This window comes from Chiloscyllium plagiosum, unplaced genomic scaffold (assembly GCF_037043375.1).
Source record: "Chiloscyllium plagiosum isolate Xiang-an unplaced genomic scaffold, Cpla_swu_hap1 HiC_scaffold_25, whole genome shotgun sequence".
Lineage (NCBI taxonomy): Eukaryota > Metazoa > Chordata > Chondrichthyes > Orectolobiformes > Hemiscylliidae > Chiloscyllium > Chiloscyllium plagiosum.
In genome coordinates, this window is record NW_028270163.1 from 48,444,021 (window position 1) to 48,471,596 (window position 27,576).

General features: G+C 42.1%; 1 protein-coding gene across 1 annotated transcript in view; it reads left to right on the top strand.

The window, feature by feature from the left end:
* Nucleotides 1–5,314, top strand: part of rptor (regulatory associated protein of MTOR, complex 1) — a 397,195-nt gene extending 391,881 nt beyond the window's left edge. The window contains exon 34 of the mRNA XM_088000708.1: nt 1,719–5,314. Coding sequence (XP_087856834.1) covers nt 1,719–1,787 — 69 coding nt within the window. The 3' untranslated portion in view covers nt 1,788–5,314. The remainder of the gene's footprint in view (nt 1–1,718) is intronic.
* The last annotated feature ends 22,262 nt before the right edge of the window (nt 5,315–27,576 follow it).

Consider the following 27,576-nt stretch of genomic DNA (forward strand, 5'->3'; position numbering starts at 1 on the left):
CCAGTGTTGGACTGGGGTGGAGAAAGTTAAAAATCGCACAACACCAAGTTATAGTCCAATAGGTTTATTTGGAAGCACTAGCTTTCGAAGCACTGCTCCTTCATCAGGTAGTTGTGGAGGTTACGAATTTATAGTCGAGAGTGTGGTGCTGAGAAAGCACACAGCAGGTCAGGCAGCATCTAAGGAGCAGGAGAATCAACATTTCGGGCATATCCCTTCATCAGGAATGAGTCTTGTGGGCCAGCGGGCTGAGAAATAAATGGGAGGGGTTGGGATTGGCGGTGAAGGTAGCTGAGAAAACAATAGGTAGATGAAGGTGAGGGGGGAAAGTGATAGGTCGAAGAGATTGGTGGAGGGAATAGATGGGAAAGGTTATGGACAGGTCAGTGTTGACTTGGTGGCTTGGGACTGGGATAATGTGGGGGGAAGGAAAGAGGAAACTGTTGAAATCCATATTAATCCCGTATGGCTGCAGGGTCCCAAGGCAGATTATGAGGCACTCTTCTCCAGGCGTCGGGTAGTAAGGGTTTGGTAATGGAGGAGGCACAGGACCTGCATGTCTTTGATGGAGTGGGAGTTGAAGTGTTCAGCCACGGGGCGGTGGGGTTGGTTGGTGCTGGTGTCCCACAGATGTTCTCTGAAACAATCCGCAATCCCCGATGTAGAGGAGACCACACCAGGTGCAACGAATACAGTAAATGACATTGGTGGAGATACAGGTACTGAAAGCCACATGTATTCATGTACATTATTTATGTTTTGCAGGAAAAGAACCTGATAATATTTTTAATTAAACTAAAGTGCAAGATTCGCTAGTTCCCTGATGCACTCACCATGACAACAGCTTGACCAATCAGCACCCTTCTTCATTCAGCATAAATTGTTGCTCCCTTTTGAAATTCTTATAGCTCTTCTAATTAGTGCAGCATGAAAAGCTTCAAGAATCTCTTTTTTTTAAGCAGTCTTCAAATTTTTTTTGAAAATTGCATGTTGAATTTTAAGGTATTGCACCTCTCGCCACTCTGGTGGAATCAGAAACCAGCACAACTTTGATGGAGTGGCTTCTTGCCAGAGCTGTAAAACATCACGCTTTCTCGAGCAAACAAATCCGTTTTCTAATATTTAGAAAATCTTAATTTCTTTAGTTACTTTGATTCTTTTTATTTACATCTGCCTTTCTGAACCCTGGTGCACAGTGAATTTGCTGTGTTTGCAGCCACTCAAAGCAATTGTAAAAATTCAATCTCAGGAAAAAGGACCTCTAATAGCAAATAAGGATATCAAAAGCACTTGAAACCTTTCTGTTGTCTCAGAACACACTACTGGTTTGCAGTGTAGTACATTCACAAGTTAGCTCTCCATCCCCTGCTTTTAATGGCCATTTTGTATCAAAGCTATATGACCCTGGTGGAAGTAGTGATGTTTTCCTAAAAAGGAAAAGCAATAAATAAACTATATTATTTGCCCCAAAGATACTGCAGTATTAAAATCAATGTTGCAGTAAAATTCTGCGAAGAAATTATCGCCATTCTCAAATATGAGCATAATTGTTATCCAGGTTTAATTTCTGATCTTTCATCTGTGTAATGGCCATAATAAACTGGGGTAGGTCTTTAGAGTGTAATTGTTTTCTGGTGCTAATAACTACTTCTCACTGCCTAACCTTTTCTTGCTTTTTAATTTAACAGGCCTTGATTATTTTGTGTTTCTTTTGACAGCCTCACTTAGCTGTTGGAAGCAACGACTACTACATGTCTATATATTCAGCAGAGAAGCGAATTAGATAACGATGAATCACACAGCCTTGCTTGTCCATTTTACGGAACTTGTGATCAATGCAGATGCTGTATATTACTTATGTACATATAAAATTATTTACTTGAACGTCTGGTGACAGCTGCTGCAAGACATGACTTGAACAATTTTCTCAATAAATACTTCAGCTACTGTAGGGCAATTCACTGCAATGGTCATGGTATGTCTTGTTGTAAGAACATGGCTGCCAAGCTTTTTTTTTGAAGACTTGTCTAGACCTTAAATTTTGTTTATTTTTATTTTTGTTTCTTTTGTGAATTAGATTTTAGCATTCAAATTAATATAATTTACCCAGTCATGACTGCCTGAGGATATTGTAACAACTGTGCATAAATTATAAATTCTATCAGCTCCCTTGGTAGACAAGTCTTATGAAAAAGACTAATAAAACCTTGGCTCACCAACCATATTAAAATGCTAGTAGCTACTCTGGTGGACTATTAAAAAGCTCACATCCTTAATGTGGTGTTACCTTTGTGAGCATTATTTTATCCATAAATTGTAGCAATTCCACACAAAGAAAATCATGATATTCTGAAACATTGTACAGACTTCTTTATGATTTGTTTTGCTTTTTCCCTTTTTGTGATTTAATTTTACAAAATAATTGCTAATTGTAATAGAAAACTCAAATCAAATCACACAAATAACCAATGATGGAAAAGGAGACCTGAGCAGAACCTGAGTGATATTCTCTCACCTGTTGAATGTAAATAAAACTATTAAAGAAGTGGAAACTGGCCTGTGAATGTTATTCTCGTGATAATTCATGCACCTAGTCTTTGGACTGATATGAAGACTGAGCGTTGAGACTAGTGTGATATTGTTTGTTTGTCTTTATATTTTAATGTAAAGCTGCAGCGTGCATATTATGATCTGACATCTACAAAACTATGTAGTGGAATACTGTTTTATTATGTGCATTATTGATTTAAAACAAATTCAGCATTGACTTTTTTAAAATTAGACAGTCATAATATTAACACTAGATAAGCAGTTGATTGCAATTAAACTCAGCTCATATTTAAGTAAAATATTAATTTTAATGCTTTTTACAACGCAAGGAAAGTATTGGTTCTCAAGTTGCCCCCACACTTTTATTTTGGTCTTTGCTGTGTAAGTTAAGAGCAATTTTGAAAAAAAAACATAGAAAGCACTATTTCTCATGTTCATAGAGTAAATGTTAAGGAGAGTGAAGGATGTCTTTTTGATTGCAATCTATATGTACAGTTTGTTACCTCTGCATGGAAATACAGTGTAGATTCTAACATCCCTTGTGTATTATAAGTTGGTGTTTCTCAGCTGAACTGCTAAATTGACAAAGGTTTAACTTGGGTGTTCTTTGTTAGCAGAAGCCAAAACTTTATTATAGAAACATGCTTTCAGGTTACCCATATGCATCCAGAACTGCACTTATATTATCAGTTTGGAAATTGAAGACCCAACAGTTGGAAATAGCTTTTTGTTTAAATCAAATTTGAGTTCATTCTGCTGTTAAAAAAACATACTCTCCTTAATACAGTAATTGTCTTCTCATGTAAAAAGTCAGCTTAGTTAAAATTTATGGCATTAACAGCCATCTGAAATAAGATAACTAAGTGTGTTACAAAATATCCTGGAATCCAAAACATTCATCAAATTTGATTCTTTACTTCAAACAATGTGGAAAATCTTTAGTTTCACTTGAATGTATTTTATCACCTTTCTACATTGAAAGCACAAAATTATAAATGAAAGTAAACTGGGGAATTGTTAAAGAAAAATAAGCCTGTATAGACTGAATATCCATGTACGTTGTTTATCTATGTAAATGATTTGGAGTTGGCTAATGTATTTTCCTCACTGGAACCTACTGACCTTTCGCCCTAACTAAAATGAAATAGCCCAGATTGAACATTATTTAGCAACCAATGTACTGAATACTTTAGCTTTTTTGTTTGTAGTGACTTTGTGCTACAAATTAAATTGCAGTGCTTAGGAACACTCAAGGTTTCAGTCTTTGTGCGTAGTATAGAGGTTGGTGGAGCACCTGAGATTGAAAGGTATGTTCCCGTTCACTTTTACATTACTCAATTTGCAACTAATTGATTTTGGATTATCAGTAAACAAGACAGCAACTACAAATCAGCATTCTTCAGCCTTTTGACCTGTGGGATTACATACAACATAAATTAGTGAGGAAGAAAGATCAGTGTAAATAGGAACTCCTTTTGCTTGACGTTTGTGAGCTCGATTTCAAATCTTTAGCCCCGCAGATCTTTTACCAGGCCATAGTTTGAACATCCCTGGCAAAAACAAAATGCATTTTGATTGTAAATTCTTTGACGTTTATTAGGTTTCTATCTTTAACGACCCTGTGTTGAGAAGATGTTGAAGTAATTCTCTTTGAACTGAGGCAGTGACTTATGTTCAGGCTTTAGATGACAATTCATGTGTCACCTGCAGTCTGACATTACAAAATCCTAAGAAAATATTGGTTGTGATAAAAATTCAAAATGTATGAAAGCTACTTATCCCTTTGGAATTCTTACATCAAATAACTATTGTAATCTATCACAACCCAGTGAAGCATACTGTGATTGCAGATGTATATCAAAGCATAAACTTAATGATAATTCACTCCACGTTGCTGTGAAATATAATTTTCAATATGTTCTCTTTAAAGAAACTAAATTGTAAAAATTCTGGAAATTACATCCAATGTGGTTCCCATTGGATTGAATTATTTCTAGTTATTTCTTTTTAAACAAATGCCTGCTTTCTGAGAATAAATTGTTGAAATCCCAAATCTTCAATAATAGGATGTAGCTGCAAATAAATTTTTGTCATCTTCCATGTGTTGTTTTTATTTATGTAATTACAATCGACTCAAAATATTCCCAGACAGTCAAGATTTACTCTGCATCTTCTACATTCAAAAGTATAGTTCCTTAAGCGATGGATAATATTGTTTTTTAATTGGCATTTGAGATTAAATTGGTAGCTTTCTAAGAAATCATTTTTGATGAACAAATATTGTGAAGAACATTTACATTGTTTCAAACCCGAAAATGAATACATACCCGTTACTAATTTGCAATAGTTTTGGATTGTCTGTTTTATAGGATTTAACTTACAGTATCAGAGCTGCATACCTTTCTAATATCCGATTATTCAACTATTACTGAGCTGTGGTGAAATCTGGAATAACAACCAAATGGGTTTGATGTGGGGCGGAGAAATACATCAATCCCTTTCCTTTCAAAGATCTCACTGAGGCAAAGTTAAGATGAAGTCTCTCTTTTAAATCCACTAACATTGATTTTATGTAATCTATTCGGTTTCTGCTGGGGTGTTCCTTTCATCCATTTGTTATCTATTTACTGCATATGGATTTCATATGCCGGGCATTAAATCATTGAGGGAGGATATATTGATGTGATACCTCATGAGCCACTGTTTTGTATGTCTGCTTTTTAGATGAAAATGCACAATTAAACTATATTGGTGAATAAATCAAGTTTATCTGAGTCTGCATCTTATTTAACTTGGAAACGTTATTTGAGGTTTTCTAGATTAGTGAAAGGCAGGGTTTTTTTCCCCCCCTAAAGTCCTGTGTGAGGCCAGCATTTATTGGACAAGCCTTGGTTACTGTGGCAAATGTGCCACTGCCTCAAGAAGACAGTCAGGTGAAGGAGCACTCAGCGTTGGTGTATGCTCCAAGATTTTAACCCAGCAACAATGTAGAAATAATATTGCATTTCCAGTCAGGGTGGTGTGTGAATTGGAGGGGATGGTTTTTCAGTGCACCTACTGCCCTTGTTCTTCTAGATAGAGATTATGGGCTGGGGAAGTGCTGCCAAAGTCTTGGTGAGTTACTGCAGTCAGTGTGTGTAAGTAGTGAAGGTATTGAATATTTAATAATCATACATTAGTTGCAGTTGAGAGCCCAGTAGGTTTTTTCAGTGTTGTCTCTTTGCAAGATCAGTTTAGCTAAACCTGAGGCATTGAGGTAGTCATTCCTATCAGTGTTGTCATGGGCAAACAGGAGTTCAACAAAGTTGGGAAGGTTTTCCTGCCTGTTGATTCCATGCTCACCTGCTGGGCACAATATAGCAGATGTGTCCTTCAGGACTTTGCCAGCTCAAGTCTATAGTTCTTACTAATAAACCTTGAAGTTGCCTGCCCATATTGCACTCTGTTGCCTTATCCCCTTCAGCGAGTATTTCCCAAGTGATGGGAGTGAGGAAGTGCTGATTCATCAGTTGAGGGAGAATGATAACTTACAATGAACAAAAGATTTCCTTGCTTGTGATCCCATCTGGGGCATGTATCACTGGTTCTGGGAGTGGATGATGAGAAATCCTGGTGTTTACTGCCTTCTGACTTTATCACAGTGCCACCACCTGCTAGTGGACCTGTCCTACCAATGAGAGATAAATAGGGTGATGCTGGTGGAGTCTGGGACATTAGCTGAAAGGTACAACTAAGTCGGGCTATTGCTCATCTAGCCTATGGGACAGATCTCCCAGTTCTGGCACAGGTCCCATATTTTAGTAAGGATTGCATAGGGATGAGTGGGCTAGGTTTGTTTTTTGATGTGTGGAGTCTAGGTCGAAACTGACAATCCGTTTGGGTCTCTTCACTGTTTTTAGCATTGTTTTGATTAAAACTGAATTATTTACTTGGCTGTCAGTAATGTTGCCTTTTTTTGTACTGTAACCTAAATTGGACTTACTCGTCTCTCAATCCAGACACAAGCTTATTTAAAACCAGCGTATAAAGTTGTGTCTAGTTTCTGTCGTTATCTATCTGGGGCATGTATTCCTGCTGCCCTCTGACTCATCACCCAAATGGCCATGTATTAGAACAGTACCTTGTTCAACTGTAGAAAAAGTTTCAGCCACTGAATGATCAATTGTTTCTAGCAGAGGTTCCGAGACAACAGCCAAAAATGGAAATCTGTTCCACTTATGAGGAGTAGGAACTGAGATGGATTGTGTCTCCATGATCACTGCCTCTGGAATCAACTGGCTGGCTTGGGAATAAACCTGAACACCTGGATTGATTTCATCAAGGAAAGAAACCTTTGTGAAGTATTTGGGGACTCTAATTTCTGCTTGAAGCACTGATTGATTTTTTTCCCTCAATTATAACACTCGATTAAATATGTTTTAAAGCTTTTTATCCAGTCACCAAACACAAGTCGCTAACTCCTTTAAAATGCATCATTAGGGCTCTTTTGTAACTGTTCCATTTATCTCTATTATATGCAGTGCATGGAGGCCTTTCAGCAGTGTGGAAGTTGGCAAATAGTACAAGAAAATTTTTTAATCATGCAGTGTCCCATCAGCGTGGCTCATACTCTCTTCCACCAGTCCCCTCTTCATGTAATAACCTCCTTACTCCAATGTGATGCCAGATGATCTATACCAATCGGCCTGTCACTGTCACAGCCAGTCGAGAGCAGTGTTCTCACTCATTCTGACATTGCAAGACATGGACAGAAATGGGAAAGGACCCTTCAAAAGCTAAATACCAATCAAACATGGGGAATAATTAATGCTTGATTTAAGTAGAAAACATAACTGGACTGAGTTAAGGCATGCTGTCAACAGGGATTTGATTTGATTACGTAGTGTGGAAACAGGACCTTCGGCCCAACAAGTCCACACTGACCCTCTGAAGCGCAACCCACCCAGACCCATTCCCCTAGATTTATCCCTTCAGCTAACACTACAGGCAATTTAGCATAGCCAATTTGCCTAACCTGCACGTTTTGGACTGAGAGGAAACCCATGCAGACACTGGGAGAATGTGCCAACTCCACACAGACAGTTGCCTGAGGTGGGAATTGAACCCAGGTCTCTGGCGCTGTGAGGCAGCAGTGCCGCCCACTAAACCACACAGACATTGGGAGAACGTGCAAACTTCACACAGTCACCGAGGAGGGAATTGAACCCAGATTGCTGGTACTGTAAGACAGGAGTGCTAACCACTGAGCCACCGTGCCAGTTGTGACCTGCATTTCTTATTTGCTGTCTGTGATCTGACAATTGCTGTTGGAAGTTGCTCCAACCTTTAAAGCAGTGTTCCTTACATTGACAATAATAAAATGACCAGGAATCAACAAGGAAGCCACTGTTCTCCAGGGAGATGTTACCCAGTGACTTAATTTAATATAAGCTCTGATTCCTGAAGAAGGGCTCATGCCCAAAATGTCGATTCTCCTGCTCCTTGGATGCTGCCTGACCTGCTGCGCTTTTCCAGCAACACATTTTCAGCTATAAGCTCTGATTGACAATATAATAATGAAGCTAAAATTGTCAGGTTTCAGTTTGAGAATGTCTTTACGGCAGTGTGTAGAGGTGAGATTATGCTACCCTGTTGGATGCTGCCACCCAATCTTCTGTGTCAATTTTTTTGAGATGCAGAATTGAACATTGGAGTACTTTTATTATTTTTCAAATTAAGCTAAAATCACACCCATTCTCCTTGAGAACCTTTGAATTGAAATTGAGAAGTTTGTAGATGAACAGCCAAGGTCCAATGTTCAAGACACTGCCAAAGCTTGAAATGTGAATCAGCAAACAGTTATTAGGGAGCCAATTTTGGGAATTTAAAGTCTCTTATTGATCCATGTCCAATCTGTTTGTTTTTGTAATGCATTTCTATTGGAGCTAACCTGCTTATACCCACCACATCACCCAAAATAAGAAACAAAATACAATAGACATTTTAATATTCAAGCTCAAGATACTTGTTTGAGCAACAAAACAGATGGTCACTGAAGTAATTGCGGGTACTGCAGGATGAGGATTCCAGGAACTATAATATGCTTGTGAGTGCATAACTCGGGCTCTCAGGCTACGTGTAGAATATTGAGCAATGCTTGACTATCTCTGCTGTAAAGTGGTTGGAACTGTCAATCCAGTAAATCAAAGGTTCCAACATTTTGAAGTGATGGTCAACAATTTTAACAGTCATCAAAAAAGAAAACGCTAGATGTTTAAATCAAATTGTCAGTTCGGTAGTGGCACTTACTGTCACAATAACTTGTTGATCAGTCTCCTCTTCGTGGAGTATATGGAGGGGGTCCTGTGGTGCAAATGGTAACATTCTTGTCTCTGAGCTTGCATTCAACTTGAGGGTTTGCTGGACACGTGTTTGTAACACAACCAAACAGGTTGAGGATCAACTTGAAAATCCTTCCAATGCACAACACCAATAACATGGTCTGGGTGAGATTCTTGATCAGAAAGTGGGAGCCTCTGCCATCATTAACCATAGCTCCAGACTGCAACATGCATGTCAAACTTGAGAGCAATTAGACTTTTCATGTGAACAGTAACTGACCAGTGTGCAACACAATATTATACACATATAGTAATGTCATCTCACAGTCCACAGAGAAAAGGAAAAGGTTTTGTATCTTCAGTGAGAGAAAACACAACTGGGATTATTCCTGCTGCAAGAGATCATAGATTCATAGGAATAGCTTCACTTTACAAATAATATCTAAAAAGGGGATTCTTGAACAGAGCTTCATACCAATGTGTTAACTCAGTTTTTTTCGCATAAAACTTTCATGCGATTTTCGTCATTGCTTGAGCATATAAATATCCAAGGACCTTAATTGTAACCATAATAAGAAGCTACGGAGATATGGATGTCAGGAATGACCATCAATTGAGCATGTCAAAATGCTCCCATATAGTGAGTAAAACAAATTAGGTATTGAAATATCAATACTGAATGCAAATAACAAGGAACTCTGTCAATTTATAAATCACTGGTGTGACTGCCCTTAGAATATAGTGTGTAATTCTATAATTATTTCATTAAAAAGTATGTTGCAATCATTGAAAAGATACAGTAGAGCGGAACTGGAATGCTGGCTGGGATAGAAGGATTGGATTATGAGGAGCAATTAGAGTTTGGCATGTCCTCACTGGGATGGAGAAACTTGTGAGCTGATGGGGTAGCTGATTGCAGGAATATCAAGGGTCTGGATAATCTCAGCCAAGATCAACCTTTTCACCTCAGCCAGAAGAGTGGAACCAGAGACTGCAGTGGAGGGGATAGGGATGCAAAGCTGACCCATGGAAGTATTTCACTGGAGACTCCATAGAAGAGCCTGCCAGGAAATTATAGGGGATAGGAGCGATTCACTCAAATACTGCTCAGATTCCTTTCATGTAACAATGTTTTAGGATACAGTATGATTGCAAGTATCAGGAAGCAGTGGCACAGTATAGGTTAGCAATTGAGGATTCCAGGCTACTGTTCTGCAGACATCAATTCTAGTCCCACCAGAGCAGTTGGTGAAATTTGAATTCATTAAAAATCTGGAATAAGACATTAGTGACTGCGCTGTCAATTGTTGTCATATTCTGGATTAGTGGTGCTGGAAGAGCACAGCAATTCAGGCAGCATCCGAGGACAGGCAAAATCGACATTTCGGGCAAAAGCCCTTCATCAGGAATAAAGGCAGAGAGCCTGAAGCATGGAGAGATAAGCTAGAGGAGGGTGGGGATGGGGAGAGAGTAGCATAGAGTACAATAGGTCAGTGGGGAAGGAGATGAAGGTGATAGGTCAGGGAAGAGAGGGTGGAGTGGATAGGTGGAAAAGGAGCTGGGCAGGTCGGACAAGTCCGGACAAGTCGAGTTGCTGGAGGTTAGAAACTAGGATGAGGTGGGGGAAGGGGAAATGAGGAAACTGTTGAAATCCACATTGATGCCCTGGGGTTGAAGTGTTCCGAGGCGGAAGATGAGGCGTTCTTCCTCCAGGCGTCTGGTGGTGAGGGAGCGGCGGTGGAGGAGGCCCAGCACCTCCATATCCTTGGCAGAGTGGGAGGAGGAGTTGAAATGTTGAGCCACTGGGCGATTTGGTTGATTGATGCGGGTGTCTCTGAGATGTTCCCTAAAGCGCTCTGCTAGGAGGCACCCAGTCTCCCCAATGTAAAGGAGACCGCATCGGGAGCAACGGATACAATAGATGATATTAGTGGATGTGCAGGTAAAACTTTGATGGATGTGGAAGGCTCCTTTAGGGCCTTGGATGGAGGTGAGGGAGGAGGTGTGGGCACAGGTTTTACAGTTCCTGCGGTGGCAGGGGAAAGTGCCAGGATGGGAGGGTGGGTCGTAGGGGGGCGTGGACCTGACCAGGTAGTCACGGAGGGAACGGTCTTTGCGGAAGGCGGAGAGGGGTTGGGAGGGAAATATATCCCTGGTGGTGGGGTCTGTTTGGAGGTGGCGGAAATGTCGGCGGATGATTTGGTTTATGCGAAGGTTGGTAGGGTGGAAGGTGAGCACCAGGGGCGTTCTGTCCTTGTTGCGGTTGGAGGGGTTGGGTCTGAGGGCGGAGGTGCGGGATGTGGATGAGATGCGTTGGAGGGCATCTTTAACCACGTGGGAAGGGAAATTGCGGTCTCTAAAGACGGAGGCCATCTGGTGTGTTCTATGGTGGAACTGCTCCTCCTGGGAGCAGATACGGTGGAGGCGGAGGAATTGGGAATACAGGATGGCATTTTTGCAAGAGGTAGGGTGGGAAGAGGTGTAATCCAGGTAGCTGTGGGAGTTGGTGGGTTTGTAGAAAATGTCAGTGTCAAGTCGGTCGTTTTTACCCAATTGTTGTCATAACCTATCTGGTTTCGCTAATGTCCTTAGGGAAGGAAATCTGCCATCTTTATCTGGCCTACACGTGATTCCAAACCCATAGCAATATGGTTAATTCTTCGCTCCCTTCTGAAATGGTCTAGCAAGCCTCAAGGCTAGTTTGGGAGGGTCAACAAATGCTGGTCCAGGTAGTGACATCCACATTCCATCAAAGAACAGTTTTTAAAAAACATGGAGACATGACAGGGTAAGTGTAGTGGACTTGAGAACAAAAGCTTTTGGACCTAGAGTCACAAAATGGATGGACAATGTCTGTGTGTGAGGAGGGAGTAGTGTGGATTTCCTCATCTTATGTCTGGTTTGTATTGACTCTTTTAATTCACTCACAGGATGAGAGTGTCACTGGCCAGGTCAGTGTTTATTGCCTGTCCTACATGTTCTTGAGAAGGTGGTGTTGAGTTGCCGCCTTGTACTACTGCAGTCTGTATGTAGGTAAACCAGACGTGTAACACTGGACAAGTGAATCGAGGCTTGGTAGACTCGATTTTGCTTTTCGGTGTAAAAGTCAGATACTGAACACATTCACAAGCATGCTACACTAGACTAAGAGGTTGAAAAGGTTTAATTACAGCCATTAGAATGGGATTCAAATTCACCCTATGCCTTTTCTCCCAGCAACATCCTTAGAAATATGAAAAGCTCTCATGAAGCATTTTATCTCTATACCCGCAGGCACAGCTGCACCCGGTTTCCTTCAGGTGAACTTCTACACATTCATGAGATGTTTTTACTTCAGCTGCTAACTCTTCCTAAAAACAAACTGCAAACTAAACTCACTATTGCTTAAAATTTCAAACAAACACAGTTCCCTAAAGGGAGTTAGACTTCCTCTGGCACACACCCCACTGACTTCTATACTTGTCTGACCATAGAACCTTTCACTAAGCAACACCACAGTTTATTTAATCTAACTTTTCAATACAGTAAACTCCTAACTTCCAATTCCTCAATGAAAAATGCACGCAAACACACAGACCTCTAAAATGCCAGATACCAAGCTCACCGAAATAATTCTTCAAAATAATGAAACTAAAATCATTCCCTCAAACCTCTTCATAACATGCAATAAAAAATAAATGTCAAACTTAAAGTTACACATTGTTCCTCACGCTGTATACCTAAGGATATTTATTGTTTTGAAATTAACGCCTTTGTCATAGAACTACATGTTATTGGGCTGCTAATTTGTATTAACCATTTATAAAAGTGTTCAATAAATCCAGATGTTAACCTAAGCTCAGCATGCTTTAATGCAAGATGATTTAGCAACATCTTAATTTTAAAGTTCTTATCCTTGTTTTAAATTTCCTCCCTAGCCTCACCCCTTACTATTTTTGCAATTTCCACCAGTCCCCGTGACTCTCCAAGATTGCTGGCTTCCTTGAATCCTAGCGCATTCCCAATAATCATTTCTCCATCATTCGTGGCTGTGCCTTCAGTTGTCTAGATCCCAAGCTGTAGAACTACCTCACTGCATCACTCTGCCTGACTAGCTCACTCTCCTCCATAAGATGTTGTGGAAAGGCAAGGACTGATTAGGGATAGTCAACATGGTTTTGTGCGTGGGAAGTCATGTCTCACAAACTTGATTGAGTTTTTTGAAGAAGTAACAAAGAGGATTGATGAGGGCAGAGCAGTCGATGTGACCTATATGGCATTCGACAAGGTTCCCCATGGGAGACTGATGAGAAAGGTTAGATCTCACGGTTTACAGGGAGAACTAGTCATTGGATACAGAACTGGCTCAAAGGTAGAAGACAGATGGTGGTGGTGGAGGGTTGTTTTTCAGACTGGAGGCCTGTGACCAGTGGATACCACAAGGATTGATGTTGGGTCCTCTACTTTTTGTCATTTACATAAATGATTTGGATGTGAGCATAAGAGGTACAGTTAGTAAGTTGACACCAAAATTGGAGGTGTAGTAGACAGCAAAGAGGGTTACCTCAGATTACAACAGGATCTTGACCAGATGGGCCAATGGGTTGAGAAGTGGCAGATGGAGTTTAATTCAGATAAATGCGAGGTGCTGCATTTTGGGAAAGCAAGTCTTAGCAGAACTTATACACTTAATGGTAAGGTCCTAGGGAGTGTTGCTGAACAAAGAGACCTTGGAGTGCAGGTTCATAGCTCCTTGAAAGTGGAGTCGCAGGTAGATAGGATAGTGAAGAAGGCATTTGGTATGCTTTCCTTTATTGGTCAGAGCACTGAGTACAGGAGTTGGGAGGTCATGTTGCAGCTGTACAGGACATTGGTAAGGCCACTATTGGAATATTGCGTGCAATTCTGGTCTCCTTCCTATCGGAAAGGTGTTGCAAAACTTATAAGGGTTCAGAAAAGATTTACAAGGATGTTGCCAGGGTTGGAGAATTTGAGCTATAGGGAGAGGCTGAACAGGCTGGTGCTGTTTTCCCTGGAGCGTCTGAGGCTGAGGGGTGATCTTATAGAGGTTTACTAAATTTATGAGGGGCATGGGTAGGTAAATAGGCAAAGTCTTTTCCCTGGGATCGGTGAGTCCAGAACTAGAGGTCATAGGTTTAGGGTGAGAGGGGAAAGATATGAAAGAGACCTAAGGGGCAACCTTTTCACGCAGGGGGTGGTGTGTGTATGGAATGAGCTGCCAGAGGAAGTGGTGGAGGCTGGTACAATTGCAACATCTAAGAGGCATTTGGATGGGTATATGAATAGGAAGGGTTAGGAGAGATATGGGCCAGGTGCTAGCAGGTGGGACTAGATTGGGTTGGGATATCTGGTCAGCATGGTCGGGTTGGACCAAAGGGTCTGTTTCCGTGCTGTACATCTCTATGACTCTATGTTGAAAACCGATCCACACTTTTGATCATCTAATTTAATACTTCCAGCTGCGGTTTGGTGTCATACATTGTTTTTTAACGATCCTCTGAAATGCCTTGGCATTTTTCATTACCTTCAAGGCAGTATTTAAGTTGAAATTGGTAGTGGTGATGGTGTGGCTGTGGTAATTACAGGCTGGCATCTCAAACCACATTCTGTCTCTGGTGAAACCTCACGCTATGAGCTGTGATCTTAAAGTGGCAGATCTAGACTAAGATGTGTTTATACCTAGAAAAGATATGGTAAGAGTTGAGATAAAGTGCTTCTGTATCTTGTAGTAGTCGTAATAAAGAAATGTTTCTTTGTGTTAAATTGTTCATTGACCCTAAAGAGGGTTAGAACTCCCATCCAGCCCATTTCTGTATGGTATACTAATAGTCCATTGGTGTTTTAATTTATTTTAAGAGTGGAAGAGTCATCCATGAAGTGTTCTTTTTTCATATATTGAACCCTGATATGTAAAATGAACAGGGAATTGTTATTCAGATAAAACCCCAGCTGTGAGAAGAGATAATGTTTTTGGTCAGACCACATTTGGAGTATTGTGTGCAGTTTTGGACCCCATATCTCAGGAAGATGTACTGGCCCTGGAGGGGTTTTGGAGGAGGTTCACGAGAATATTCCCAGGAATGAAAAGCTTAACATATGAGGAACGTTTGAGGACTCTGGGTTTATACTTGGAGTCCAGAAGCTTGAGGGATGATCCAATTGAAACATCCAGAATACTGAATGGTCTGGGCAGCGTGGATGCTGGGAAGCGGTTTCTATTGTTGGGAGAGACTAGGACCCAAGGGCACAGCCTTAGAGTAAAGGGAAGACCTTTCAGAATGGAGATAAGGAGAAACCTTTTAGCCAGAGAGTGGTGAATCTGTGGAATTCACTGCCATAGAGGGCTGTGGAGGTCAGGTCATTGAGTATATTTAAGACTGAGATAGATAGGTTCTTGATTGTAAAGACGATCAAGGATTATCGGGAGAAAGCGGGAGAACGGGGTTGAGAAACATATCAGCCATGATTGAATAGCAAAGCAGATTTGATGGGCTGAATGGCCTAATTTCTGCTCCTATGTCTTATGATCTTATAAATCTGCTCTGTTTAAAAGGAAAAAAACTCTGGATAAGGGTCAGGTCATTCAGGTTGGTTTGAAGTGAAAACCTCATCTGTGCATCTGCGTGTGTTGCTATTACAAGACGGGTTTCCTCTGTGTGCTACGGTTTCCTCCCACAGTCCAAAGATGTGCAGGTTAGGGTGGATTAGCCATGGGAAATGCAGGGTTACAGGGACAGGGTAGAGGGGTGGGTCTGGGTGGGATGCCCTTCAGAGCTTTGAATGGCCTGCTTCCACTGTAGGGATTCTGCATTTTCAGTCCTTCAAGTCCCTCTTGCCCCAAGTGTTTGATTAGCCAATATCTCTGACGCTGAATCTGTGAAGCTGAGAGCCACATCACTCAAATCCATACTGACTGTACTGACCCCTGCTGGAAGCTGCCATTCATAGCTCCTAGAGCCTCTGCACTGAATCTAACTCCCACATCTCCCACAGCTGAATTTAACCTTACACTAGAAAACCTACAGGTATCAATATGCTCCCTAGCCTTGGATTGTTTCCCAGGGAATGAATGTATCTGCAATGTCACTGTGGGAAGGACAAAGATCTTCTAGAATTGATTTGTCATGGGGATATTTAATTGAAGGGTTCCAGGGCAGAAGAGGGTTCTCACCCTCTCGAACGGTTCTGTTTAAGCCGAGTTGCTTTGTCTGTGCTGAGTTCCCACAGTCCATCTTTCCTTTACTGTGCCAGACTCAATTTCAACTTGTTCAGTGTCGAGACTGCTCTGGGCAGCGCCTGGGCATTTACTAAACTGGCTTATAATATAAAAGCAAAACATCAGATGCTGGAAATTGAAATAAAATCTGAAAGTGCTGGAGAAACTCAGCAAGTCTGGCAGCATTTAGAACATAGAACATTACAGCGCAGTACAGGCCCTTCAGCCCTCAATGCTGTGCCGACCTGTGAAGCCAATCTGAAGCCTATCTAACCTACACTATTCCATTATCACCCATATGTTTATCTAATGACCATTTAAATGCCCCTACAGTTGGTGAGTCTACTACTGTTGCAGGCAGTGCATTCCACGCCCTGAGTAAAGAAACTACCTCTGACATCTGTCCTATATCTATCACCCCTCAATTTAAAGCTATGCCCCCTGTGCTAGCCATCACCATCCAAGGAAAAAGGCTCTTACTGCCTCCCCTATGTAACCCTCTGATCATCTTGTATATCTCTATTAAGTCACCTCTCAACCTTCTCTCTAATGAAAACAGCCTCAGTTCCCTCAGCCTTTCCTCATAAGACCTTCCTTTCGTACCAGGCACCATCCTAGTAAATCTCCTCAGAACCCTTTCCAAAACTTCCACATCCTTCCTATAATGCGGTGACCAGAACTGTATGCAATACTCCAAGTGTGGCTGCACCAGAGTTTTGTACAGCTGCAGCATAACCTCATGGCTCCGAAACTCAATCCCTCTACCAATAAAAGCTTACACACCATATGCCTTCTTCACTACCCTATCAACCTGGGTGGCAACTTTCAGGAATCTATGTACATGGACACCAAGATCTCTCTGCTCATCCACACTACCAAGAATATTATCATTCACCCAGTACTCTTTATTCCTGTTGCTCCTTCCAAAGTGAATCACCTCACACTTTTCTGCATTAAACTCTATTTGCTACCTCTCAGCCCAGCTCTGCAGCTTATCTATGTCCCTCTGTAACCTGCAACATCCTTCCGCGCTGTCCACAACTCCACCAACTTTAGTGTCATCCACAAATTTACTAACCCACCCTTCTACACCTTTATCCAGGTCACTTATAAAAATGACAAGTGGACCCAAAACAGATCTTTGCAGTACACTACTAGTAACTGAACTCCAGGATGAATATTTCCCATCAACCACCACCCTCTGTCTTCTTTCAGCTAGCCAATTTCTGATCCAAACCGCTAAATCACCCTCAATCCCATACCTCCGTATTTTCTGCAATAGCCTACCATGGGGAACCTTATTAAATGCCTTACTGAGTCCATATACACCACGTCAACCGCTTTACCCTCATCCACCTGTTTGGTCACCTTCGCAAAGAACTCAATAGGTTTGTGAGGCACAACCTACCCTTCACAAAACCATCTTGACTATTCCTAATTAACTTATTCCTTTGTAGATGATTAAAAATCCTATCTCTTGTAACTTTTTCCAACACCTTACCCACAACCGAAGTAAGGCCCTCTGGTCTATAATTACCAGGGTTGTCTCTCCTCCCCTTCTTGAACAAGAGTTAGTTGCTTCTGTCTTTACGAAAGAAACAAACTTTGTAGTGAATGAAACCTTTGAAGAGCAGGTGTGCATGCTGGAATAGATAGAGTTAGAGGAAGCTGATGTGCTGAAAATTTTGTCAAACATTAAGATTGACAAGTCGCCAGGCTCGGACCAGATTTGTCCTCGGCTGCTTTGGGAAACAAGAAATGCAATTGCTAAGCCACTTGCGAAGATCTTTGCATCCTCACTCTCCACTGGAGTCGTACCTGAGGACTGGAGAGAGACAAATGTAATTCCTCTCTTCAAGAAAGGAAATAGGGAAATCCCCAGCAATTACAGACCAGTAAGTCTCACGTCTGTCGTCTGCAAGGTGTTAGAAAGGATTCTGAGGGATAGGATTTATGACCATCTGGAAGAGCATGGCTTGATTAAATGCAGTCAACACGGCTTTGTGAGGGGCAGGTCATGCCTCACAAACCTTATCGAGTTCTTTGAGAATGTGACTAGAAAAGTTGATGAGGGTCGAGCTGTGGATGTGGTCTATATGGACTTCAGCAAGGCATTTGATAAGGTTCCCCATGGTAGGCTCATTCAAAAGGTCAGGAGGAATGGGATACAGGGAAACTTAGCTGTCTGGATACAGAATTGGCTGGCCAACAGAAGACAGCGAGTGGTAGTAGAAGGAAAATATTCTGCCTGGAAGTCTGTGATGAGTGGTGTTCCACAGGGCTCTGTCCTTGGGCCTCTACTGTTTGTAATTTTTATTAATGACTTGGATGAGGGGATTGAAGGATGGGTCAGCAAGTTTGCAGACGACACAAAAGTTGGAGGTGTCATTGACAGTATAGAGGGCTGTTGTAGGCTGCAGCGGGACATTGACAGGATGCAGAGATGGACTGAGAGGTGGCAGATGGAGTTCAACCTGGATAAATGCGAGGTGATGCATTTTGGAAGGTCGAATTTGAAAGCTGAGTACAGGATTAAGGATAGGATTCTTGGCAGTGTGGAGGAACAGAGTGATCTTGGTGTGCAGGTACATAGATCCCTTAAAATGGCCACCCAAGTGGACAGGGTTGTTAAGAAAGCATATGGTGTTTTGGCTTTCATTAACAGGAGGATTGAGTTTAAGAGTCGTGAGATCTTGTTGCAGCTCTATAAAACTTTGGTTAGACCGCACTTAGAATACTGCGTCCAGTTTTGGTCGCCCTATTATAGGAAAGATGTGGATGCTTTGGAGAGGGTTCAGAGAAGGTCTACCAGGACGCTGCCTTGACTGGAGGGCTTATCTTATGAAGAGATGTTGACTGAGCTCGGACTTTTTTCATTGGAGAAAAGGAGGAGGAGAGGGGACCTAACTGAGGTATACAACATAATGAGAGGCATAGATAGAGTCGATAGCCAGAGACTATTTCCCAGGGCAGAAATGACTAACACGAGGGGTCATAGTTTTAAGCTGGTTGGAGGAAAGTATAGAGGGGATGTCAGAGGCGCGTTCTTTACACAGAGAGTTGTGAGAGCATGGAATGCATTGCCAGCAGCAGTTGTGGAAGCAAGGTCATTGGGGATATTTAAGAGACTGCTGGACATGCATATGGTCACAGAAATTTGAGGGTGCATACATGAGGATCAGTGGTCAGCACAACATCGTGGGCTGAAGGGCCTGTTCTGTGCTGTACTGTTCTATGTTCCATTTGGTACCCTCCAGTCTTTTAGCACTATTCCTGTAGAGTGCTCCAACACACTATAGCTGTGTGTTGGAGCACTCTTTGAACAAGCTTATACAGTATTTCCATCCTGAGCAGATGGGTCTCTCACTGCATACTGGGCCAATTTGTAAATCTCTAGTACGTTTGCTTCCAGTCACACATCTGAGCTGAATTATTGTGAGACAATTGGGAAATGTGGCTGTGTTTGAGACAATAAAGATTACACATTTAGAATAATCAGAATGAGCCAGACCCAACACTCAGGCCTTTTTATTTTTGAAACAAAAAATTATGGGAAGTTCCATCTGTGGAGCTTTCCAGGGATGTAAAAAAAAATTCAATGAATGACTTTAGTTTTTAAAATTCCCCTTCTCCCATCCTGCTACTCCAAGATTCTCCAACACAAAATGGTTTTTATTCTGTCAGTTTGCAATGGGGTGAGGATGGGCACGTTCCCATCCTGAAATGTACAGGCAAATATACAGATTTATCTTTAGAAGCTGTTGAAATAGATGTGAGATCAATTTATTCTTTGTATTTGATGATAGTGACTGAGTGAACAGCATTCTCCCTTGGGCAACACTATGGTCAGCACTGCTGCCTCTCAGCACCAGGGACCTGTGTTTGATTCCACCTGTGGGCAACTGTCTGTGTGGAATTTGCACATTCTCCCCGTGTCTGTGTGGGTTTCCTCCCACAGTCCAAACTCATGTGGATTAGGTGGATTGGCTGTGGGAAATGCAGAGATACAGGGGTGGGGTAGGGGGAGTGGGTTGCTCTTATGGAGGGTCGGTGTGGATTTGATGGGCTGAATGGCTTGCTTCCACACTGTAGAGATTCTATTATATCTTCTGAGTTTGAAGGTTGAAAGGTCAAGCTTCCAATCCAGAGATATGCACAACAGTGCTACACTGTCAGAGGAGCTGTCTTTCAGATGGTTATAATAAACAGACATCACACCTGCCTCCTCAGGTCGATGTGAAATATTCCATGGCTGGAATAGGGTTGTTATCTTCTGTGTCCTGGGCATTATTTATCCCTCAATTCAAATTCATGAAAGAGGTTATCTGGTGATTGCTTTAAGTGGGAGATGCTGTTGCAAGTTGGCTGCTGGGTTTCCACCATGACAACAGTTCCTACACTTCAAAAATATTTCCAGTCAGTAGCACGTGCTCTAAGATATCCTGTGCTTGTGAACAGTGCTGTATAAATGTAAACCTTTCCTTTGATGTGAATCTAACCTGGGAGTGGCAGCAAGCTCCCTGACAGTGAGGATCTCTGGGGTGACACAGTGGTTGGCACTGCTGCCTCACGACACCAGGGACCTGGGTTCAATTCCAGCCTTGGGCGACTGTCTGTGTGGAGTTTGCACATTCTCTCCATGTCTGTGAGGGTTTCCTCCCACAGTCCAAAGATGTGCAGGTTAGGTGAATTGGCCGTGCTAAATTGCCCATGGTGTTCAGGTGTGTGTAGGTTAGATGCATTTTTCAAGGGCAATGTAGAATAATAGGGTGGGGGAATGGGTCTGGGTGGGTTACTCTTGAAGGGTCAGTGTGGACTTGTTGGGCCAAATGGCCTGTTTCCACACTATAGGGATTCTATGATGAAAATGATTTTCTTCAGTTTGCAATAACATTGGGGTCAGGGTGACAGGTTGCGATAGTTTCAGCTTGTAAACACGTGACTGATACAAAACTGAGGAGTGACTCAGTTGAAGACTTTGGTACTCATTTCAACCAATTGGCTCAAAGTACTATTGAAGACCAAAGAAGGAAAGATTTGAATTTATGTAGAACCTTTCATGGCTTCAGGACATCCTGTAGTGCTCCACCGACAATGAAGATTGCGATTTGTGTGTTAAATCATATTTTCTAAAAATGTCAAAAACAAAATCACAAGAATAGCTGTCTTCCTCATGTCATCAACTCCACAGAAGCTGATGATGTAACCTTGCTTGAGGAGCTCATTGGCAGGCAAGGAGCCTGCCATCTGTACAGTGTTAGAATGAAAGTGGTTCTTGCTAATCCTAGCTTGTAGGCGGCGATTATGAGGCAAGCTCTAATCTATTAGCTGTGTGCAATCTGTCAGAGGGATCTGTTCCTCAATCACATCATCTGATTCTGCACACCCACCTTTCAGAAAGTGAACCAGGACACAACCCCCAAAGACCTCTTCACCCAAGAGAGTATCCAAAAAGAACAGAATGCATTTCTGGATAAAAACTGACATTAATGTGTTGCTCTAAGTTGGAGTGGATTGCAAACTGAGATTTGATACGTCATCTCTCACAAAACTAGTAACACCTGGACCTCAGCAAAAGGAGTCAACTGTCAGATCTCAGTGTTAGTTCTTCCTAAACTTTGCCACCATGGAACACTCAGTCTGTGGCTTCAATGCTCTGAGGACGAAGGAGACCCCATGCTGTGTGCTCAGATATTTGGGTTTCCACAACAAGGTGTAATACACTCATCATGGACAATGTACCCCTGCCAGCAATAAGAGGATCTTCCATTTGCAGCATTCTGGCCCTCTCTCCTGGATTTAGTCGTTGGGAACTGCAGCAGCATCCCAGAGTCTCCGAGAGCAGGATCTAGCAACATGGCTACTGCCATCTCTCCAGCTTGTGGCTGAACACCAACTTCTTGTCCAGATTTCTAATGCCTCGGTTTCACTGACCAGGCTATTAACCTTGAACAGACCATGTTGGCAACTCTGGAGCTGGAACAGTGTGGTACAATTGGGGTGTTTTACTCCTGCCTAAAGCCAAGGTGGTGATGGTTGTTCCTACCTCTGGTACAACATTCAGTAATAAGTAAAAACTGAGGAAGAAAAAGTAACTTTCACTCATTCTCCATTATAAACATTCACATGAGGGATATGGACACAGACCCTGACACAGTCATAACAGTCTAAATACATGTGTGCGTGTGTGTGCGCGCGTACACACACATGGACCTGAGCTGTGGCTGTAATTCTGATAATGAAATGAAAGCTATGAAAGGCAATCTGATGAATGAACTGCATATGGAAAGAGCTGACTTCAGGAGTGATAACAAGCATAGTAAGGTGGGAAATAATGAGGTTTCCTAACTTCAGATGTTGCTGCCCCCCAATACTCACTGTTGGACAATAAACAATTTAGCCAGATGGAAAAACACCAAAGAGTCGGCAAATGGGGTAAGAAGCTTAAGTCAGAGTTGAAATAATGTTGGGCTTCTACAACATAGAGAGGGGGCACTGTAGTGGGAAGGTACTGCATGCCAAGCCAGCATCACATTGAAATTGGGCAAAACCATAACAAAACCATTCCTTTTATCAATATTGAGCAGAAGGAAGTTTGACTTCCTGTACCAATAGAGAGCTAAACACTGTATTGATGGTCTTCAAGATATCCTAATTGTAGACCCCTGGTGGAAATGGGACTAATGTACCTGGGCAATAGGAAAAAAAAACAAAGGATAAAGCTCTTGAATATATCAGGGTGACTGTATAAATATGAGAAGAAACTCATGTGTTGCCACAGCTAATTGTATAGTTAAGAGCCAGTCAGATGGAAATTGAGGGAGCAGGAGAAGGAACCTAAGATTCAGGTTCAGTACGGGTGTCACCTATGCCAGATAGACTCCAACAGGCCTATGCAGTGATTCATCACCATCTTCTCAAAGGCAATTAAAAATGGGCAACAAATATTGTTCCGAAGAAGACTCACACTGGACTTGAAATTTTATCTCTGTTGATCTCTCCACAGATGCTGCCAGACCTGTTGACTTCCTGCAGCATTCTCTGTGTTTGTTTCAGATTTCTATCATCTGTAGTATTTTACTTTTTCTTCAGCAAATGATGTCCTTGCCAATGATGGTCTATTCCCAGTCATGAATAAAACAAAAACAATTCTAAATCAGCTGATGAGCTAAGTAACAGTTCATCCCCTTACACAGTAAATTCAATATAATTGACAAGCACAGGGTTCATGCCCAGCTTTTGTGTTAATGTCAAATGGACTTCGAACAACAGGAGCTACATAATTAGACAAACATATAGGTTTCAGAGGCACCAGATTGGTCTTTAGGAATCATGAATGAAATAAACCTCTGATGCCCTCAGCATGAAAACATCTGAGGGCCTTGTACCTGAAACCCAGTTTGTCAGCAGATGGTTATTGTCATAAAGGAAGCACAGCTGGAAGAGCAATGATAAGTATTACTCTATCAAATCTGAAATAATTGTTCAGGTAGTGAAGTGTGAGAGATCTTAAGAACAAAATTTAATAAGCTGTGATTTAGAGTGCCTCATACAATGTGAAAATTAGATTAGATTAGATTACAGTGTGGAAACAGGCCCTTCGGCCCAACAAGTCCACACCGACCCGCCGAAGCGCAACCCACCCATACCCCTACATTTACCCCTTACCTAACACTACAGGCAATTTAGCATGGCCAATTCACCTGACCCTGCACATCTTTGGATGGTGGGAGGAAACCGGAGCACCCGGAGGAAACCCACGCAGACACGGGGAGAACGTGCAAACTCCACACAGTCAGTCGCCTGAGGCGGGAATTGAACCCGGGTCTCTGGCGCTGTGAGGCAGCAGTGCTAACCACTGTGCCACCGTGCCGCCCATATGGAAAATGTGGACCTGAAGGAAAAAAGCAGACACACAATAGAGTAAAACGTTGTGAAATGTGGTTCTGGAGAAGGATGGAGCTGGTCAGCCAGAGGGAAAAAAAAACATCAAGAAAAGGCAACGCTGTTGGATTAGATGGAGGTGAGGACTGCAGATGCTGGAGATTAGAGCAAGATTAGAGTGGTGCTGGAAAAGCACAGCTGGTCAGGCAGCATCAGAGGAGCAGGAGAAACGATGTTTCGGGCAAAAGCCCTTCATCAGGAATGAGGATGGTTTGGCCACAATTCAACACAGGCGAACGTGCTGAAGGAGGAAACTGAAGGAGAATTCGAGAGATGTAACCTGAGAGTCAAAGAGAATGATGTTAGACAACATCAGATTGGAAATGAACCATTTCTGTGAGGACAGTGCAAAACTGCAAAGTGTGGAGAAATATAATAGAGGACCTGCCCTTAGGCTGATTGTCAGTATTTTATGGCCCAGTGTACTGAGGCTAACATATGCAAAGGGACGAGATTAAAATGTTGCAATTTAACAAGGTAACCATTAAACCACAATTATTCAAACTAAGTCAATACTGCTGTGACTGATATCTCTGCTACATGGGCGGCACAGTGGCTTGCACTGCTGCCTCACAGCGCCAGAGACCCGGGTTCAATTCCCGCCTCAGGCGACTGACTGTGTGGAGTTTGCACGTTCTCCCCGTGTCTGCGTGGGTTTCCTCCGGGTGCTCTGGTTTCCTCCCACAGTCCAAAGATGTGCAGGTCAGGTGAATTGGCTATGCTAAATTGCCCGTAGTGTTAGGTAAGGGGTAAATGTAGGGGTATGGGTGGGTTGCGCTTCGGCGGGGGGTGTGGACTTGTTGGGCTGAAGGGCCCGTTTCCACACTGTAAGTAATCTAATCTAATCGTAAGTAATCTAAAAAAAAGACTGGAAACCCAATGTAAGTAACTTAACCTAACTAACCACACCTCAGCAGATTGATTGGATTGTGTGCCTGATTTACACTTTGTATTTCCATTGGTGTGAATGGGGAGATTTAATGGACTAACGTATTTAACAGTCTTCAGATTTGATTCTTAGCTTCTTACCGAGCAGGGTTACCTTCATATTACGGAGAGAAAGTGAGGACTGCAGATGCTGGAGATCAGAGCTGAAAATGTGTTGCTGGAAAAGCGTAGCAGGAAAAGCGCTTTTCCAGCAACACATTTTCAGCTCTGATCTCCAGCATCTGCAGTCCTCACTTTCTCCTCGAAGATTTTAACCTACTGCGAATCCTCTTGCAAGGATGCCTTCCTTGAAGAAGCTCTCTTCCTCCCGATTCCTGAAGAAGGGCTTATGCCCGAAACGTCAATTCTCCTGTTCCTTGGATGCTGCCTGACCTGCTGTGCTTTTCCAGCAACACATTTTCAGCTACCTTCATATTACAACAACAACAACATTCTTTGGGCTTGAAAGGGAAAACTGTGCCAGATGTTTGCTCCTGATTATATCATAAAACCATAAGGTATTGAAGCAAAAGTAGGCCATTCAGCCCATCGAGTCTGCCCTGCCATTGAGTGAAGTCTTGGCTGATCTGGCCATCCTCAACTCCATTGGTTGGGACTCTTCCACTGCTCAGCCCTTTTGTTAATGTGCTGAGATTCACAACCTGCAGTTGCCATATAAACTCGAGTAATAGTCGATCTCATGTAAACGTCAATCCCTATTTTTGACCAAAGTTCTGGAATTTTCCATACACAGAGGAACCTCGATTATCCGAACGTTGACTATCCAAATTTGGGATTATCTGAACAAGATCGCAAGGTCCCGATGCTTGGCTAAACTGTGTTATCCAAACATTTGATTATCCGAACAAAATACTCCCCACCCACGTCGTTCGGATAAACTGTCTGTATCTCGGGTAAAAATTGAACCTAGATCCTCACAGGTAATGGATCAACGTTTATGAGTCGGTCTGCCAATCATCCTGCTCTACTCCACTCCAAGTTTTCAGAACTACCATAACACTGTGAAATTTTTCTTTATTCATTTAGAGATCAATTGGACCTCTGCTAATGATACAATATGAATTTTGATGAATTCCAGCCACTCAAAAGTAGTATCCATGTAATAGTCAATCCCACAAATTTAATCTTAAAAAGTAGTCAAAACATTTCGACTATTACTCAAGTATATATGCTTATTTACTGTCATAAATTTAAAGCCATAATCTATTGGATCAACCTGCGTTAACGTTACAGAATGTCAGAATGGGTTTTACAGCTGCTGAAATACTATAGAAATACAATTAGTTATAGTAAAGACAGCAAGCTCCTGCCATCAATGTGATAATGACCAGATAATCTATTTGAAAGATTGAGGGGTAAATGTTAGCCTAGACAAGGCAGAACTTCCGTGCTCACCTATTAATAAAACCATACAATCTTTTACATACATTTAAAAGACCCAAGTTTAATTTTCCTGCAAACTGCTCAAGGTTTCATTGCCATAGAAACAAGTCTAATTTGTTCTGTGTAATGATGAATTAGCTCATAAAAGGGTCCATGGATACAGAATATCTGTTGCAATAGTTGGAAGAGGTAACAGTGGAATGAAACCATGGTAGACCTTTCATTTAACTTTGAATAAGTAAAGAGCCTATGAAATGTACGTCTGGCAGTACAAGGGAACACTGGACAGGAGTGCAATAACGAACAATAATCCAGCTCACCAGCTTGATAAGGAAGAACGCTTCATCTTCCACCTTGGGACGCTTCAACCACACTGCATCAACATCGAATTCACTAGTTTCCAAATCTCCCCTCCCCCCATCTCACCCCAGATCCACCCCCTCCAACTTGGCACTGCCCTCTTGAACTGTCCCAGCTGTCCAACTTCTTTCCCAGCTATCCACTCCATCCTCCCCACCGATCTATCACCATCACCCACCACCTGCATCTAGCTAACGCCTTCCCAGCTATCTTCCCTCCAGGCCCACCCCCACCCTCCCATTTATCTCTCAGCCTTCGATTCCCCCCACCTCCAACATTCCTGATGAAGGGCTTATGCCTGAAATGTCGGTTCTCCTGCTCTTCGGATGCTGCCTGACCTGCTGTCACTTTGTGACTCTGATAAGGAATCAGATCAGCTGCACTGAATGGTCATTCTTGTTTAGCTGTCCCAGAGACTTAGACCATAAGAAGTAGAGGTTCTTGTGTCACAGTGGTAGTGCCCTACCTCTGTGTTAGGAAGCCTGAGTTCAAATCCCAAACCTGAACAGGTTGGTTAAAAATATCAAAGCCATAGGTGCAGAAGTAGGCCATTCAGCTCATTGAGTGCATTCATTGATTCATTAAGATCATGACTGATCAATTCCATTTTCCTGCCTTATCCTCAAACCCTTGATTCTCTAAATAATTGTGTCTTGGACTCAAATAATTGAAACCTTTGGTGGACTCTTGTTGTGCAATGGTAATGTTCTTACCTCTAAGCTAGGAGGCCTGGGTTCAAATCCAACCAGCTCCTTTACCTTTGCATAGGGTGTGTATAAAATATCTGATTTTTAAAAAATTCATTTGTGGGATGTGGGTGTCACTGGCTGGCCAGCCTTTTATTGTCCATCACTA